Source organism: Artemia sp. Qi Xiang Cuo, chromosome 2 (assembly GCF_049724085.1).
Source record: "Artemia sp. Qi Xiang Cuo chromosome 2, ASM4972408v1, whole genome shotgun sequence".
Lineage (NCBI taxonomy): Eukaryota > Metazoa > Arthropoda > Branchiopoda > Anostraca > Artemiidae > Artemia > Artemia sp. Qi Xiang Cuo.
The window spans coordinates 83,605,996-83,621,994 of record NC_142795.1 but is presented as its reverse complement, the minus strand read 5'-3'; the positions used below and the strand labels follow the sequence as shown (position 1 = coordinate 83,621,994).

General features: G+C 31.5%; 1 protein-coding gene across 1 annotated transcript in view; it reads left to right on the top strand.

Annotated features, from left to right (window-relative positions):
* Positions 1-15,999, top strand: part of LOC148955709 (mitogen-activated protein kinase kinase kinase 7-like) — a 72,688-nt gene that overhangs the window by 36,088 nt on the left and 20,601 nt on the right. The window contains exon 4 of the mRNA XM_089103604.1: positions 12,975-13,161. Coding sequence (XP_088959730.1) covers positions 12,975-13,161 — 187 coding nt within the window. The remainder of the gene's footprint in view (positions 1-12,974; positions 13,162-15,999) is intronic.

Sequence of the window (15,999 nt, the reverse complement as noted above, 5' to 3'; positions counted from 1 at the left end):
CACTAAAATGGACTCAACACTTCCCATGGCTAATCTTCAAATTATTTGGTTCCAACATTAACAATTTGCACTAAAATAGACTCAACACTTCCCATGGCTAATCTTCAAATTATTTGGTTCCAACATTAACAAATTTGAAGTAAAATGGTCGCAACACTTCCCATGGCTAATCTTCAAATTATTTGTTTCCAACATTAACAATTTGCACTAAAATGGTCTCAACACTTCCAATGGCTAATCTTCAAATTATTTTGTTACAACATTAAAAAATTTGCACTAAAATTGTCTCAACACTTCCCATGGATAATCTTCAAACTATTTTGTTCCAACATTTACAAATTTGCACTAAAATGGTCTCAACACTTCCCATGTCTAATCTTTAAATTATTTGGTTCCAACATTAACAAATTTGCACTAAATTGGACTCAACACTTCCAATGGCTCATCTTAAAATTATTTGGTTCCAACATTAACAAATTTGCACTAAAATGGTCTCAACACTTCCCAAGGCTAATCTTCAAATTATTTTGTTCCAACATTAACAGATTTGCTGTAAAATGGTCTCAACACTTCCCATGGCTAATCTTCAAATTATTTGGTTCCAACATTAACATATTTGCACTAAAATGGACTCAACACTTCCCATGGCTAATCTTGAAATTATTTGGTAATTAACAATTTGCAGTAAAATGGTCTCAACACTTCCCATGGCTAATCTTCAAATTTTTTGGTTCCAATTTGCAGTAAAATGGTCTCAACACTTCCCATGGCTAATCTTTAAATTATTTGGTTCCAACATTAACAAATTTGCACTAAAATGGACTCAACACTTCCCATGGCTATTCTCTAAATTATTTGGTTCCAACATTAACAAATTTGCACTAAAATGCTCTCAGCACTTCCCATGGCTAATCTTCAAATTATTTTGTTCCAACATTAACAAATTTGCACTAAAATGGTCTCAACACTTCCCATGGCTAATCTTCAAATTATTTGGTTTCAACATTAACAAATTTGCTCTAAAATGGTCACAACACTTCCCATGGCTAATCTTCTATTATTTGGTTCCAACATTAACAAATTCGCACTAAAATGGTTCTTCAAGTTATTTTGTTCCAACATTAAAAAATTTGCAGTAAAATGGTCTCAACACTTCCCATGTCTAATCTTCAAACTATTTGGTTCCAACATTAACAAATTTGCACTAAAATGGTCTCAACACTTCCCAACGCTAATCTTCAAATTATTTTGATCGAACATTAACAAATTTGCAGTAAAATGGTCTCAACACTTCCCATGGCTAATCTTCAAATTATTTGGTTACAACATTAACAAATTTTCACTATAATGGTCTCAACACTTCCCATGGATAATCTTCAAATTATTTGGTAATTAACAATTTGCAGTAAAATGGTCTCAACACTTCCCATGGCTAATCTTCAAACTTTTTGGTTCCAACATTAACAAATTTGCAGTAAAATGGTCTCAACACTTCCCATGGCTAATCTTAAAACTATTTGGTTCCAACATTAACAAATTTGCACTAAAATGGACTCAACACTTCCCATGGCTAATCTCTAAATTATTTGGTTCCAACATTAACAAATTTGCACTAAAATGGTCTCAGCACTTCCCATGGCTAATCTTCAAATTATTTTGTTCCAACATTAACAAATTTGCACTAAAATGGTCTCAACACTTCCCATGGCTAATCTTCAAATTATTTGATTACAACATTAACAAATTTGCTCTAAAATGGTCACAACACTTCCCATGGCTAATCTTCTATTATTTGGTTCCAACATTAACAAATTTGCACTAAAATGGTCTCAACACTTCCCATGGCTAATCTTCAAGTTATTTGGTTCCAACATTAAAAAATTTGCACTAAAATGGACTCAACACGTCACTTGTCTAATATTCAATCTATTTGTTTCCAAAATTTAAAAATTTGCACTTAATTGGTCTCAACACTGCAAAACGATAATATTGACCGAAATTTGTTCAATCAGAAACAATTTTTTGTACATTTGACTAAACACATCCATTGTATATGATTCAAATTATTTTGTTCCAACAGTAACATATTTGCACTAAAATGGTCTCAACACTTCCCATGTATAATCTTTAAACTATTTGGTTCCAACATTAACAAATTTGCACTAAAATGGACTCAACACTTCCCATGGCTAATCTTTAAATTATTTGGTTCCAACATTAACAAATTTGCACTAAAATGGTCTCACCACTTCCCATGGCTAATCTTCAAATTATTTTGTTCCAACATTAACAAATTTGCACTAAAATGGTCTCAACACTTCCCATGGCTAATCTTCAAATTATTTGGTTTCAACATTAACAAATTTGCTCTAAAATGGTCACAACACTTCCCATGGCTAATCTTCTATTATTTTGTTCCAACATTAACAAATTTGCACTAAAATGGTCTCAACACTTCCCAAGGCTAATCTTCAAATTATTTTGTTCCAACATTAACAGATTTGCTCTAAAATGGTCTCAACACTTCCCATGGCTAATCTTCAAATTATTTGGTTCCAACATTAACAAATTTGCACTAAAATGGTCTCAACACTTCCCATGGCTAATCTTCAAATTATTTTTTTTCAACATTAACAAATTTGCACTAAAATGGTCTCAACACTTCCCATGGCTAATCTTCAAATTATTTGGTTTCAACATTAACAAAATTGCACTAAAATGGTCTCAACACTTCCCATGGCTAATCTTCAAATTATTTGGTTCAAACATTAACAATTTGCACTAAAATGGTCTCAACACTTCCCATGGCTAATCGTCAAATTATTTGGTTCCAACATTAACAATTTGCACTAAAATAGACTCAACACTTCCCATGGCTAATCTTCAAATTATTTGGTTCCAACATTAACAAATTTGCACTAAAATGGTCTCAACACTTCCCATGGCTAATCTTCAAATTATTTGTTTCCAACATTAACAAATTTCACTAAAATTGTATCAACACTTCCCATGGCGAATCTTAAAATTATTTTGTTCCAACATTAACAAATTTGCAGTAAAATGGTCTCAACACTTCCCATGGCTAATCTTCAAATTATTTGGTTCCAACATTAACAAATTTGCAGTAAAATGGTCTCAACACTTCCTATGGCTAATCTTTAAATTATTTGGTTCCAACATTAACAAATTTGCACTAAAATGGACTCAACACTTCCCATGGCTAATCTTTAAATTATTTGGTTCCAACATTAACAAATTTGCACTAAAATGGTCTCAACACTTCCCATGGCTAATCTTCAAATTATTTGGATCCAACATTAACAAATTTGCACTAAAATGGTCTCAACACTTCCCATGGCTAATCTTCAAATTATTTTTTTTCAACATTAACAAATTTTCAGTAAAATGGTCTCAACACTTCCCATGGCTAATCTTCAATTTATTTGGTAATTAACAATTTGCAGTAAAATGGTCTCAACACTTCCCATGGCTAATCTTCAAATTTTTTGGTTCCAACATTAACAAATTTGCAGTAAAATGGTCTCAACACTTCCCATGGCTAATCTTTAAATTATTTGGTTCCAACATTAACAAATTTGCACTAAAATGGACTCAACACTTCCCATGGCTAATCTCTAAATTATTTGTTTACAACATTAACAAATTTGCAATAAAATGGTCTCAGCACTTCCCATGGCTAATCTTCAAATTATTTTGTTCCAACATTAACAAATTTGCACTAAAATGGTCTCAACACTTCCCATGGCTAATCTTCAAATTATTTGATTTCAACATTAACAAATTTGCACTAAAATGGTCACAACACTTCCCATGGCTAATCTTCTATTATTTGGTTCCAACATTAACAAATTTGCACTAAAATGGTCTCAACACTTCCCATGGCTAATCTTCAAGTTATTTGGTTTCAACATTAAAAAATTTGCAGTAAAATGGTCTCAACACTTCCCATGGCTAATCTTCAAATTATTTTGTTCCAACATTAACAAATTTGCACTAAAATGGACTCAACACTTCCCATGGCTAATCTTCAAATTATTTGGTTCCAACATTAACAAATTTGTACTAAAATGGTCTCAACACTTCCCATGGCTAATCTTCAAATTATTTGGTTCCAACATTAACAAATTTGCAGTAAAATGGTCTCAACACTTCCCATGGCTAATCTTCAAATTATTTGGTTCCAACATTAACAAATTTGCACTCAAATGGACTCAACACTTCCCATGGCTAATCTTCAAATTATTTGGGTCCAACATTAACAAATTTGCACTAAAATGGTCTCAACACTTCCCATGGCTAATCTTCAAATTATTTGGTTTCAACATTAACAAATTTGCACTAAAATGGTCTCAACACTTCCCATGGCTAATCTTCAAATTATTTGGTTACAACATTAACAAATTTGCACTAAAATGGTCTCAACACTTCCCATGGCTAATCTTCAAATTATTTGGTTCCAACATTAACAAATTTGCACTAAAATGGTCTTAACACTTCCCATGGCTAATCTTCAAATTATTTGGTTCCAAACATTAACAAATTTGCACTAAAATGTTCTCAACACTTCCCATGGCTAATCTTCAAATTATTTGGTTCCAACATTAACAAATTTGCACTAAAATGCTCTCAGCACTTCCCATGGCTAATCTTCAAATTATTTGGTTCCAACATTAACAATTTGCACTAAAATGGTCTCAACACTTCCCATGGCTAATCTTCAAATTATTTGGTTCCAACATTAACAAATTTGCACTAAAATGGTCTCAACACTTCCCATGGCTAATCTTCAAATTATTTTGTTCCAACATTAACAAATTTGCAGTGAAATGGACTCAACACTTCCCATGGCTAATCTTCAAATTATTTGGGTCCAACATTAACAAATTTGCACTAAAATGGTCTCAACACTTCCCATGGCTAATCTTCAAATTATTTGGTTTCAACATTAACAAATTTGCACTAAAACGGTCTCAACACTTCCCATGGCTAATCTTCAAATTATTTGCTTTCAACATTAACAAATTTGCACTAAAATGGTCTCAACACTTCCCATGGCTAATCTTCAAATTATTTGGTTCCAACATTAACAAATTTGCACTAAAATGGTCTTAACACTTCCCATGGCTAATCTTCAAATTATTTGGTTCCAAACATTAACAAATTTGCACTAAAATGTTCTAAACACTTCCCATGGATAATCTTCAATTTATTTGGTTCCAACATTAACAAATTTGCACTAAAATGCTCTCAGCACTTCCCATGGCTAATCTTCAATTTATTTGGTTCCAACATTAACAATTTGCACTAAAATGGTCTCAACACTTCCCATGGCTAATCTTCAAATTATTTGGTTCCAACATTAACAAATTTGCAGTAAAATGGTCTCAACACTTCCCATGGCTAATCTTCAAATTATTTGGTTCCAACATTAACAAATTTGCACTAAAATGGACTCAACACTTCCCATGGCTAATCTTTAAATTATTTGGTTCCAACATTAACAAATTTGCACTAAAATGGTCTCATCACTTCCCATGGCTAATCTTCAAATTATTTTGTTCCAACATTAACAAATTTGCACTAAAATGGTCTCAACACTTCCCATGGCTAATCTTCAAATTATTTGGTTTCAACATTAACAAATTTGCACTAAAATGGTCTCAAAAATTCAAATGGCTAATATTAAAATTATTTGTTTCAAAAATTAACAATTTGCACTAAAAGGGTCTCAACACATCCCAAGGCTAATCTTCTATTTTATTGTTACAACATTAACAAATTTGCACTAAAATGGTCTCAACACTTCCCATTTCTAATATTCAAATTATTTGGTTACAACATTAAAAAATTTGCACTAAAATGGTCTCAACACTTCCCCTGGCTAATCTTAAAACTATTTGGTTACAACATTAAAAAATTTGCACTAAACTGGTCTCAACACTTCCCATTGATATTCTTAAAATAATTTGGTTCAAACATTAAAAAATTTGCACTAAAATGTACTAAACAATTCCCAAGGATAAGCTTGATATTATTTTTTTTCAACATTAAGAAAATTTCACTAAATTTGTCTCAACACTTCACATGGCTAATGTTCAAATTATTTGGTTTCAACATTAACAAATTTGCACTAAAATGGTCTCAACATTTCCCATTGGTAATCTTCAAATTATTTGGTTCCAACATTAACAAATTTGCACTAAAATGGTCTTAACACGTCCCATGGCTAATCTTCAAATTATTTTGTTACAAACATTAACAAATTTGCACTAAAATGTTCTCAACACTTCCCATGGATAATCTTTAAATTATTTGGTTCCAACATTAACAAATTTGCACTAAAATGCTCTCAGCACTTCCCATGGCTAATCTTCAAATTATTTGGTTCCAACATTAACAATTTGCACTAAAATGGTCTCAACACTTCCCATGGCTAATCTTCAAATTATTTGGTTCCAACATTAACAAATTTGCAGTAAAATGGTCTCAACACTTCCCATGGCTAATCTTCAAATTATTTTGTTCCAACATTAACAAATTTGCACTGAAATGGTCTCAACACTTCCCATGGCTAATCTTAAAATTATTTGGTTCCAACAGTAACAAATTTGCACTAAAATGGTCTCAACACTTCCCATGGCTAATGTTCAAATTATTTGGTTACAACATTAACAAATTTGCACTAAAATGGTCTCAACACTTCCCATGGCTAATCTTCAAATTATTTGGTTTCAACATTAACAAATTTGCACTAAAATGGTCTCAACACTTCCCATGGCTAATCTTCAAATTATTTGGTTCCAACATTAACAAATTTGCACTAAAATGGTCTTAACTCTTCCCATGGCTAATCTTCAAATTATTTGGTTCCAAACATTAACAAATTTGCACTAAAATGTTCTCAACACTTCCCATGGCTAATCTTCAAATTATTTGGTTCCAACATTAACAAATTTGCACTAAAATGCTCTCAGCACTTCCCATGGCTAATCTTCAAATTATTTTGTTCCAACATTAACAATTTTCACTAAAATGGTCTCAAAACTTCCAAAGGCTAATCTTCAAATTATTTGGTTACAACATTAACAAATTTGCACTAAAATGCTCTCAACACTTCCCATGGCTAATCTTCAAACTATTTGGTTCCAACATTAACAAATTTGCAGTAAAATGGTCTCAACACTTCCTATGGCTAATCTTTAAACTATTTTGTTCCAACATTAACCAATTTGCAGTACAATGGTCTCAACACGTCCCATGGCTAATCTTTAAATTATTTGGTTACAACATTAACAAATTTGAACTAAAATGGTCTCAGCACTTCCCATGGATAATCTTCAATTTATTTTGTTACAACATTAACAAATTTGCACTAAAAATGGTCTCAACACTTCCCATGGCTAATCTTCAAATTATTTGGTTTCAACATTAACAAATTTGCTCTAAAATGGTCTCAACACTTCCCATGGCTAATCTTCAAATTATTTGGTTCCAACATTAAAAATTTGCACTAAAATGGTCTCAACACTTCCCATGGCTAATGTTCTATTTTTTGGTTCCAACATTAACAAATTTGCACTAAAATGGTCTCAACACTTCCCATGGCTAATCTTCAAGTTATTTGGTTTCAACATTAAAAAATTTGCAGTAAAATGGTCTCAAAACTTCCCATGGCTAATCTTCAAATTATTTGGTTCCAACATTAACAAATTTGCACTAAAATGGTCTCAACACTTCCCATGGCTAATCTTCAAATTATTTGGTTCCAACATTAACAAATTTGCACTAAAATGGTCTCAACACTTCCCATGGCTAATCTTCAAATTATTTGGGTCCAACATTAACAAATTTGCACTAAAATGGTCTCAACACTTCCCATGGCTAATGTTCAAATTATTTGGTTTCAACATTAACAAATTTGCACTAAAATGGTCTCAACACTTCCCATGGCTAATCTTCAAATTATTTGCTTTCAACATTAACAAATTTGCACTAAAATGGTCTCAACACTTCCCATGGCTAATCTTCAAATTATTTGGTTCCAACATTAACAAATTTGCACTAAAATGGTCTAAACACTTCCCATGGCTAATCTTCAAATTTTTTGGTTCCAAACATTAACAAATTTGCACAAAAATGTTCTCAACACTTCCCATGGCTAATCTACAAATTATTTGTTACAAACATTAACAAATTTGCACTAAAATGGTCTCATCACTTCCCATGGCTAATCTTCAAATAATTTGGTTCCAACATTAACAATTTGCACTAAAATGGTCTCAACACTTCCAATGGCTAATCTTCAAATTATTTGGTTCCAACATTAACAAATTTGCAGTGAAATGGTCTCAACACTTCCCATGGCTAATCTTCAAACTATTTGGTTCCAACATTAACAAATTTGCAGTAAAATGGTCTCAACACTTCCCATGTCTAATCTTCAAATTATTTGGTTCCAACAATAACAAATTTGCACTAAAATGGACTCAACACTTCCCATGGCTAATCTTAAAATTATTTGGTTCCAACATTAACAAATTTGCACTAAAATGGTCTCACCACTTCCCATGGCTAATCTTCAAATTATTTTGTTCCAACATTAACAAATTTGCACTAAAATGGTCTCAACACTTCCCATGGCTAATCTTCAAATTATTTGGTTTCAACATTAACAAATTTGCTCTAAAATGGTCTCAACACTTCCCATGGCTAATCTTCAAATTATTTGGTTCCAACATTAAAAATTTGCACTAAAATGGTCTCAACACTTCCCAGGGCTAATCTTCTATTTTTTGGTTCCAACATTAACAAATTTGCACTAAAATGGTCTCATCACTTCCCATGGCTAATCTTCAAGTTATTTGGTTTCAACATTAAAAAATTTGCAGTAAAATGGTCTAAACACTTCCCATGGCTAATCTTCAAATTATTTTGTTCCAACATTAACAAATTTGCACTAAATTGGACTCAACACTTCCCATGGATAATCTTCAAATTATTTGGTTCCAACATTAACAAATTTGCACTAAAATGGCCTAAACACTTCCCATGGCTAATCTTCAAATTATTTGGTTCCAACATTAACAAATTATCACTAAAATGGTCTCAACACTTACCATGGCTAATATTCAAATTATTTGGTTCCAACATTAACAAATTTGCAGTAAAATGGTCTCAACACTTCCCATGGCTAATCTTCAAATTATTTTGTTCCAACATTAACAAATTTGCATTAAAATGGTCTCAACACTTCCCATGGCTAATCTTCAAATTATTTGGGTCCAACATTAACAAATTTGCACTAAAATGGTCTCAACACTTCCCATGGCTAATCTTCATATTATTTGGTTTCAACATTAATAAATTTGCACTAAAATGGTCTCAACACTTCCCATGGCTAATCTTCAAATTATTTGCTTTCAACATTAACAAATTTGCACTAAAATGTTCTCAACACTTCCCATGGCTAATCTTCAAATTATTTGGTTCCAACATTAATAAATTTGCACTAAAATGCTCTCAGCACTTCCCATGGCTAATCTTCAAATTATTTGGTACCAAAATTAAAAATTTGCACTAAAATGGTCTCAACACTTCCAATGGATAGTCTTCAAATTATTTGGTTCCAACATTAACAAATTTGCACTAAAATGGTCTCAACACTTCCCATGGCTAGTCTTCAAACTATTTTGTTCAAACATTAACAAATTTGCACTAAACTGGACTCAACACTTCCCATGTCTAATCTTCAAACTATTTGGTTCCAACATTAACAAATTTGCACTAAAATGGACTCAACACTTCCCATGGCTAATCTTCAAATTATTTGGTTCCAACATTAACAAATTTGCACTAAAATGTTCTCAGCACTTCCCATGGCTAATCTTCAAATTATTTTGTTCCAACATTAACAAATTTGCACTAAAAGGGTCTCAACACTTCCCATGGCTAATCTTCAAATTATTTGGTTTCAACATTAACAAATTTGCACTAAAATGGTCTCAACACTTCCCATGGCTAATCTTCAAATTATTTGGTTCCAACATTAACAAATTTGCACTAAAATGGTCTCAACACTTCCCATGGCTAATCTTCTATTATTTGGTTCCAACATTAACAAATTTGCACTAAAATGGTCTCAACACTTCCCATGGCTAATCTTCAAGTTATTTGGTTTCAACATTAAAAAATTTGCAGTAAAATGGTCTCAACACTTCCCATGGCTAATCTTCAAATTATTTGGTTCCAACATTAACAAATTTGAACTAAAATGGACTCAACACTTCCCATGGCTAATCTTCAAATTATTTGGTTCAAACATTAACAAATTTGCACTAAAATGGTCTCAACACTTCCCATGGCTAATCTTCAAATTATTTGGTTCCAACATTAACAAATTTGCACTAAAATGGTCTCAACACTTCCCATGGCTAATATTCAAATTATTTGGTTACAACATTAACAAATTTGCACTAAAATGGTCTCAACACTTCCCATGGCTAATCTTCAAATTATTTTGTTCCAACATTAACAAATTTGCATTAAAATGGACTCAACACTTCCCATGGCTAATCTTTAAATTATTTGGGTCCAACATTAACAAATGTGCACTAAAATGGTCTCAACACTTCCCATGGCTAATGTTCAAATTATTTGGTTTCAACATTAACAAATTTGCACTAAAATGGTCTCAACACTTCCCATGGCTAATCTTCAAATTATTTGCTTTCAACATTAACAAATTTGCACTAAAATGGTCTCAACACTTCCCATGGCTAATCTTCAAATTATTTGCTTCCAACATTAACAAATTTGCACTAAAATGTTCTCAACACTTCCCATGGCTAATCTTCAAATTATTTGGTTCCAAACATTAACAAATTTGCACTAAAATGTTCTCAACACTTCCCATGGCTAATCTTTTGGTTCCAACATTAACAAATTTGCACTAAAATGCTCTCAGCACTTCCCATGGCTAATCTTCAAATTATTTGGTTCCAACATTAAAAAATTTGCACTTAAATGGTCTCAACACTTCCCAAATTACTGCCAGTAGTTCAGCTTCTCTCTTTAATAATAAGATTGAAGAAGAAGGGGGGGTGTAATATTAGGTTTGTTAATCATGATGCCGAGTGGCTGATGTGAATGAGATGTGAATGGGATTCAAGTAATACAATGATATTTTAAGGAGTAGGAGAGGTTCTTGACGATATGTAGGGTGTTTTTGATAAAGAAAATAGACAATGTTTATTTAATAGGAATTTGTAAATGACAATTGAACAAAAATTAGTATTAGAGCAATAAACAGAATAACATGGAACTAGATGAACAGTAGAGCATACTCTGCGAGGAAAAAAACTTTACCCTCCCCCCCCCCCAACATAATATTTGAAGTAATTTTAAATTCATTTTAAATTTGTAAATTTGATTATGTTGATTGTATGTTTGCAGGATTTGACTTGGAATGCGAATTCGTTTTTTTTTGTAACATGATATAGTTTTGTGATAGTTTTTCGTTATAAACTATTATTAAATAATATCAAAATATTATGAATTATTATAGTATTGTAATGTATTATCAAGTATTATTTATATTATGTTGATTGCATGTTTATTTATTGATTGTTTTGCAATGTGGTTTTTTTCCAATGAAAATAAAATTACGTGGTCGTTAATATGATCGGCCTGAGTTAAAAATTGAAGGGTTTCAAAAGCCAAATGATTCTTAAGTGAAAAATTACTGGAAAAAATATAAGTAAATATATTTACTTTGGTTCCATATATATTTAAATATTATAGTATTCGGTTTAAATATATTTAAAATATACAAAAATATAAATAAAAAATATAGGAAGTGTAAGGGACAAGTAAGTGCATCATAGTTCAGGATTTCTGTAAAATATGTTTTATTTTAGGGAGTCGTTATACTGAGAAATGTGATGTTTTTACCTGGGGCATTATTCCATATATATTTGAATATTATAATATTCGGATTAAATATATTTAAAACATTCAAAAATATAGGAAGTGCAAGGGACAAGTAAGTGCATCATAAATCAGGATTTCTGTAAAATATGTTTTATTTTAGGGAGTCGTTATACTGAAAAATGTGATGTTTTTAGCTGGGGCATTATTCCATATATACTTAAATATTATAATATTTGGTTTAAATATATTTAAAACATACAAAAATATAGGAAGTGTAAGGGACAAGTAAGTGCATCATAAATCAGGATTTCTGTAAAATATATTTTATTTTAGGGAGTCGTTATACTGAAAAATGTGATGTTTTTAGCTGGGGCATTATTCCATATATACTTAAATATTATAATATTTGGTTTAAATATATTTAAAACATACAAAAATATAGGAAGTGTAAGGGACAAGTAAGGGCATCATAAATCAGGATTTCTGTAAAATATGTTTTATTTTAGGGAGTCGTTATACTGAAAAATGTGATGTTTTTAGCTGGGGCATTATTCCATATATACTTAAATATTATAATATTTGGTTTAAATATATTTAAAACATACAAAAATATAGGAAGTGTAAGGGACAAGTAAGTGCATCATAAATCAGGATTTCTGTAAAATATGTTTTATTTTAGAGAGTCGTTATACTGAAAAATGTGATGTTTTTAGCTGGGGCATTATTCCATATATAATTAAATATTATAATATTTGGTTTAAATATATTTAAAACATACAAAAATATAGGAAGTGTAAGGGACAAGTAAGTGCATCATAAATCAGGATTTCTGTAAAATATGTTTTATTTTAGGGAGTCGTTATACTGAGAAATGTGATGTTTTTAGCTTGGGCATTATTCCATATATACTTAAATATTATAATATTTGGTTTAAATATATTTAAAACATACAAAAATATAGGAAGTGTAAGGGACAAGTAAGTGCATCATAAATCAGGATTTCTGGAAAATATGTTTTATTTTAGGGAGTCGTTATACTGAGAAATGTGATGTTTTTAGCTGGGGCATTATTCTTTGGGAAGTTCTGACAAGACAGAAGCCATTTGAGGACTGTGGACCTTCTGCCTTTGCCATTATGTGGGCTGTTCATGGCGGAAGAAGACCACCTCGGATTCAAGGCTGTCCAAAGCCACTTGAGGATTTAATGCTCAGGTACATTAGTTATTTGAATTACGTAAATTAATCAACGCATTATTAATAAATTTGCATAATGTATAATTACGGTAAATCAATTATCAACGATGAATTGACAAAAAAATGGGTTGCATAGAATAGTTCTACATTGCACATAGATTGCAAAAACCCTCCATAGGAACAAGTTAAGGAATACAAATAAGATTGTGACAAGTGTAGTTAAATAAGGATCCTTTTTTGTATTTTAATAGCAAAAACCATTTTCATGTCAAAAATTAATTTTTTTTTAAATTTCTGGACTTGTATATCACATTTCTTTAAGCACAGCTTTTCTACTTCCTATTTAATTAATTTTCATCCCCCCCTATAAAATAGGACACCGCCCCTTCATCACAATAGCTGATACCCCAAGCACTGTATTCTGAAAAAAAAAATTCATTTTAGTTGAATGAAGCATTAAAATAAAAGTAAGAAACATTTATCTATTTATGTGTAACGATGCAGTAACATATATAATATTACTGTATTAAATCAAAAGGTCTTTTGTGACAGTCCATTTAGTATGGCCTTTATGAAGTTTTGTGACATCTCTACATTCAAATCAGAGAAGTGTGTTTTCTTCTGATTCTCTATAATTTCGTTACAAAAAATTGGACTTCATGGGGAAAACTACTATAAAGAGCTATTATCATCAATTAATGACGGGTAAAAAAAGACGAAAAAACAGGATAAGAGGGTGGTAGAAAAAATCTTGGAGGGGGGGGTCCCTTGGCCTCCCTGCATCCGCCAGTGCATAGAGGTATTTTTCATGGGGGGGGGCGTGAGTGCAGAAAATATTGTTTAATGTGTATAAGGTGTTTTTTGCTTGCTTGTTATTTTTTGTAGCCATGTCCCTTGTGGCTTTAGAGCATTAAATATCTAAAATATCTGATATCTATTATGTGTACTACTATGTTTGTTTTGTTTTTGTAGCTGTTACCTATTAATTTGATTGTTTAATAACTATTTTTTAATTTATTAAATATTAAAAACATATATATAAATATTAAATATATCATTTAATTTATAAATACTGAATAAATATTATTTTAATGTTTAAATTAATATTTATTTATTTGTTACTGCTATGTACCATGTGTTTTTATCGTTATCTGTGTTATTATCATGTGCAATAATTTTGTGTCTAGGTTATTTTTTTCTTTCTTTTGCCATGGCCCAAAGAGGCTTTCGTTTTGCAATACAACCTATCTATCTATCATAACGGGGTTACAGACGTTAGGACTGTAGCTAAAGGAGGAGAGGGATAGGTAGTTCCTTGAGTGATGTTTCTGATGCCTATAAGTTTTTCAATTTCCTCGAGGATTAGATCCATGGTTGATCTAGTGAGGGATTCTTGGAGGTGTTGCTAGATTGTGTGCTGCAGACATCTACTTTGGGGCGATTACAAATTAGATGGTAATCGTTTGTTTATGTAGTATTTGTAAATTTTCAAAATCCCGAGTGTCTTTCCTTTATAATTGTACTGAATTCTTGAATTTCAGTAAAATGTAAGTCAAACTATGTTTTTTGTCCAGCAGATAGCTTATTATTTTATTTTCTCTCCATTTTTGGTTGTTGGGACAAGGATCCAGAAAGTAGATCACTAATTGCCGACATTACAAAGCTTTTATTGCATTCATATCAGTTAAGATAAGATTTATTGCTGAAAATAGGCTATCACAAGCCCAAAAGGGCCGAATTCGCACTTTAGCGTCAAATAAAGCGAAAAAAGAACAACCAAAGGCTCAATATAAAATACGTAAAAATGTAAGAAACAAAAACAAAATAAACTCGTGGAATTAGAAGGCAAAAGTCAAGTCAGCAAAAATGCCAAAAAAAACGAAAACTCTTAAAATTAACAATGGGATAAAGAAAAATTAAAACAAAAACATGAGTTAGTTAGTGACTAAAGAACATAAATAAAAACCTCCAAATGGTGCTGGATTTAACAATCCTTTCCTGGTGCTGGATTTAAAATTAGGGATTCATGGAGTCTGTAGGATTGTGGACAAATTTAAGAAATTGAATCTCAAGACTCGATTCTTGTCCTTGAATCATACTTAAAAAGGCATAGTTGTATGGTTTGATAGTACTAAGATAACTAGTGTAGTACTGATTTCCAGGCGTTGAGCCATCGACCACCGACCAACTCAGTTTGGTTGGACCACATCCTGGTGGTATTTAGTTTGGTAGTCTGGTTGTCCGAGGTGCTAAAAATGAAAATAATTATAATTTCTTAAGGGAAAAAAGTTTTTATTTATTGAATATTTTAATAAACTTGATAAGCTGGGTTACCATAAAAAAATATCTCAATGGAGGAGAGTTGTCAAAAGAAACAGAAATAATTATAAATAAAAATGATTATAGTAGACCTATAAAGGTGCCTGATGAACTAAAGTGTAATGGAAGTTATAATTTTGAGGAAAATTGGTAAGAGGAAATAGAGCAGTGTGTGGAACTATGCAAGCTGGCTAGCGTTGAGACTGTAGTAACTGGAATGTGTGATGCAACATACAGTGTATATGGAGAGTCGGTTGTTGATAATGTTAAATTGGCTGTGAGAATTGTTTCGAAGTTCATGCAAGGTTGTATAGGGTGACGAAGAATCCCGTAGTGTGAATTTGTCAAAGTGTAAGGAACTCAATAAATCATGCGAGGAATGGCGAAAGTGAGAAAGAGAGGAAAGCTGGAGGAGGATTAAAAAGAAATACAGGGAGCAATACAAGAAAAGCTTACCAAAACCTTTTTTGAAAAAATTGAAAAATTCAGTCGAAAGGAAAAATTAGCCTGAAATTCCATTAGTGAAAACTTTGTCAG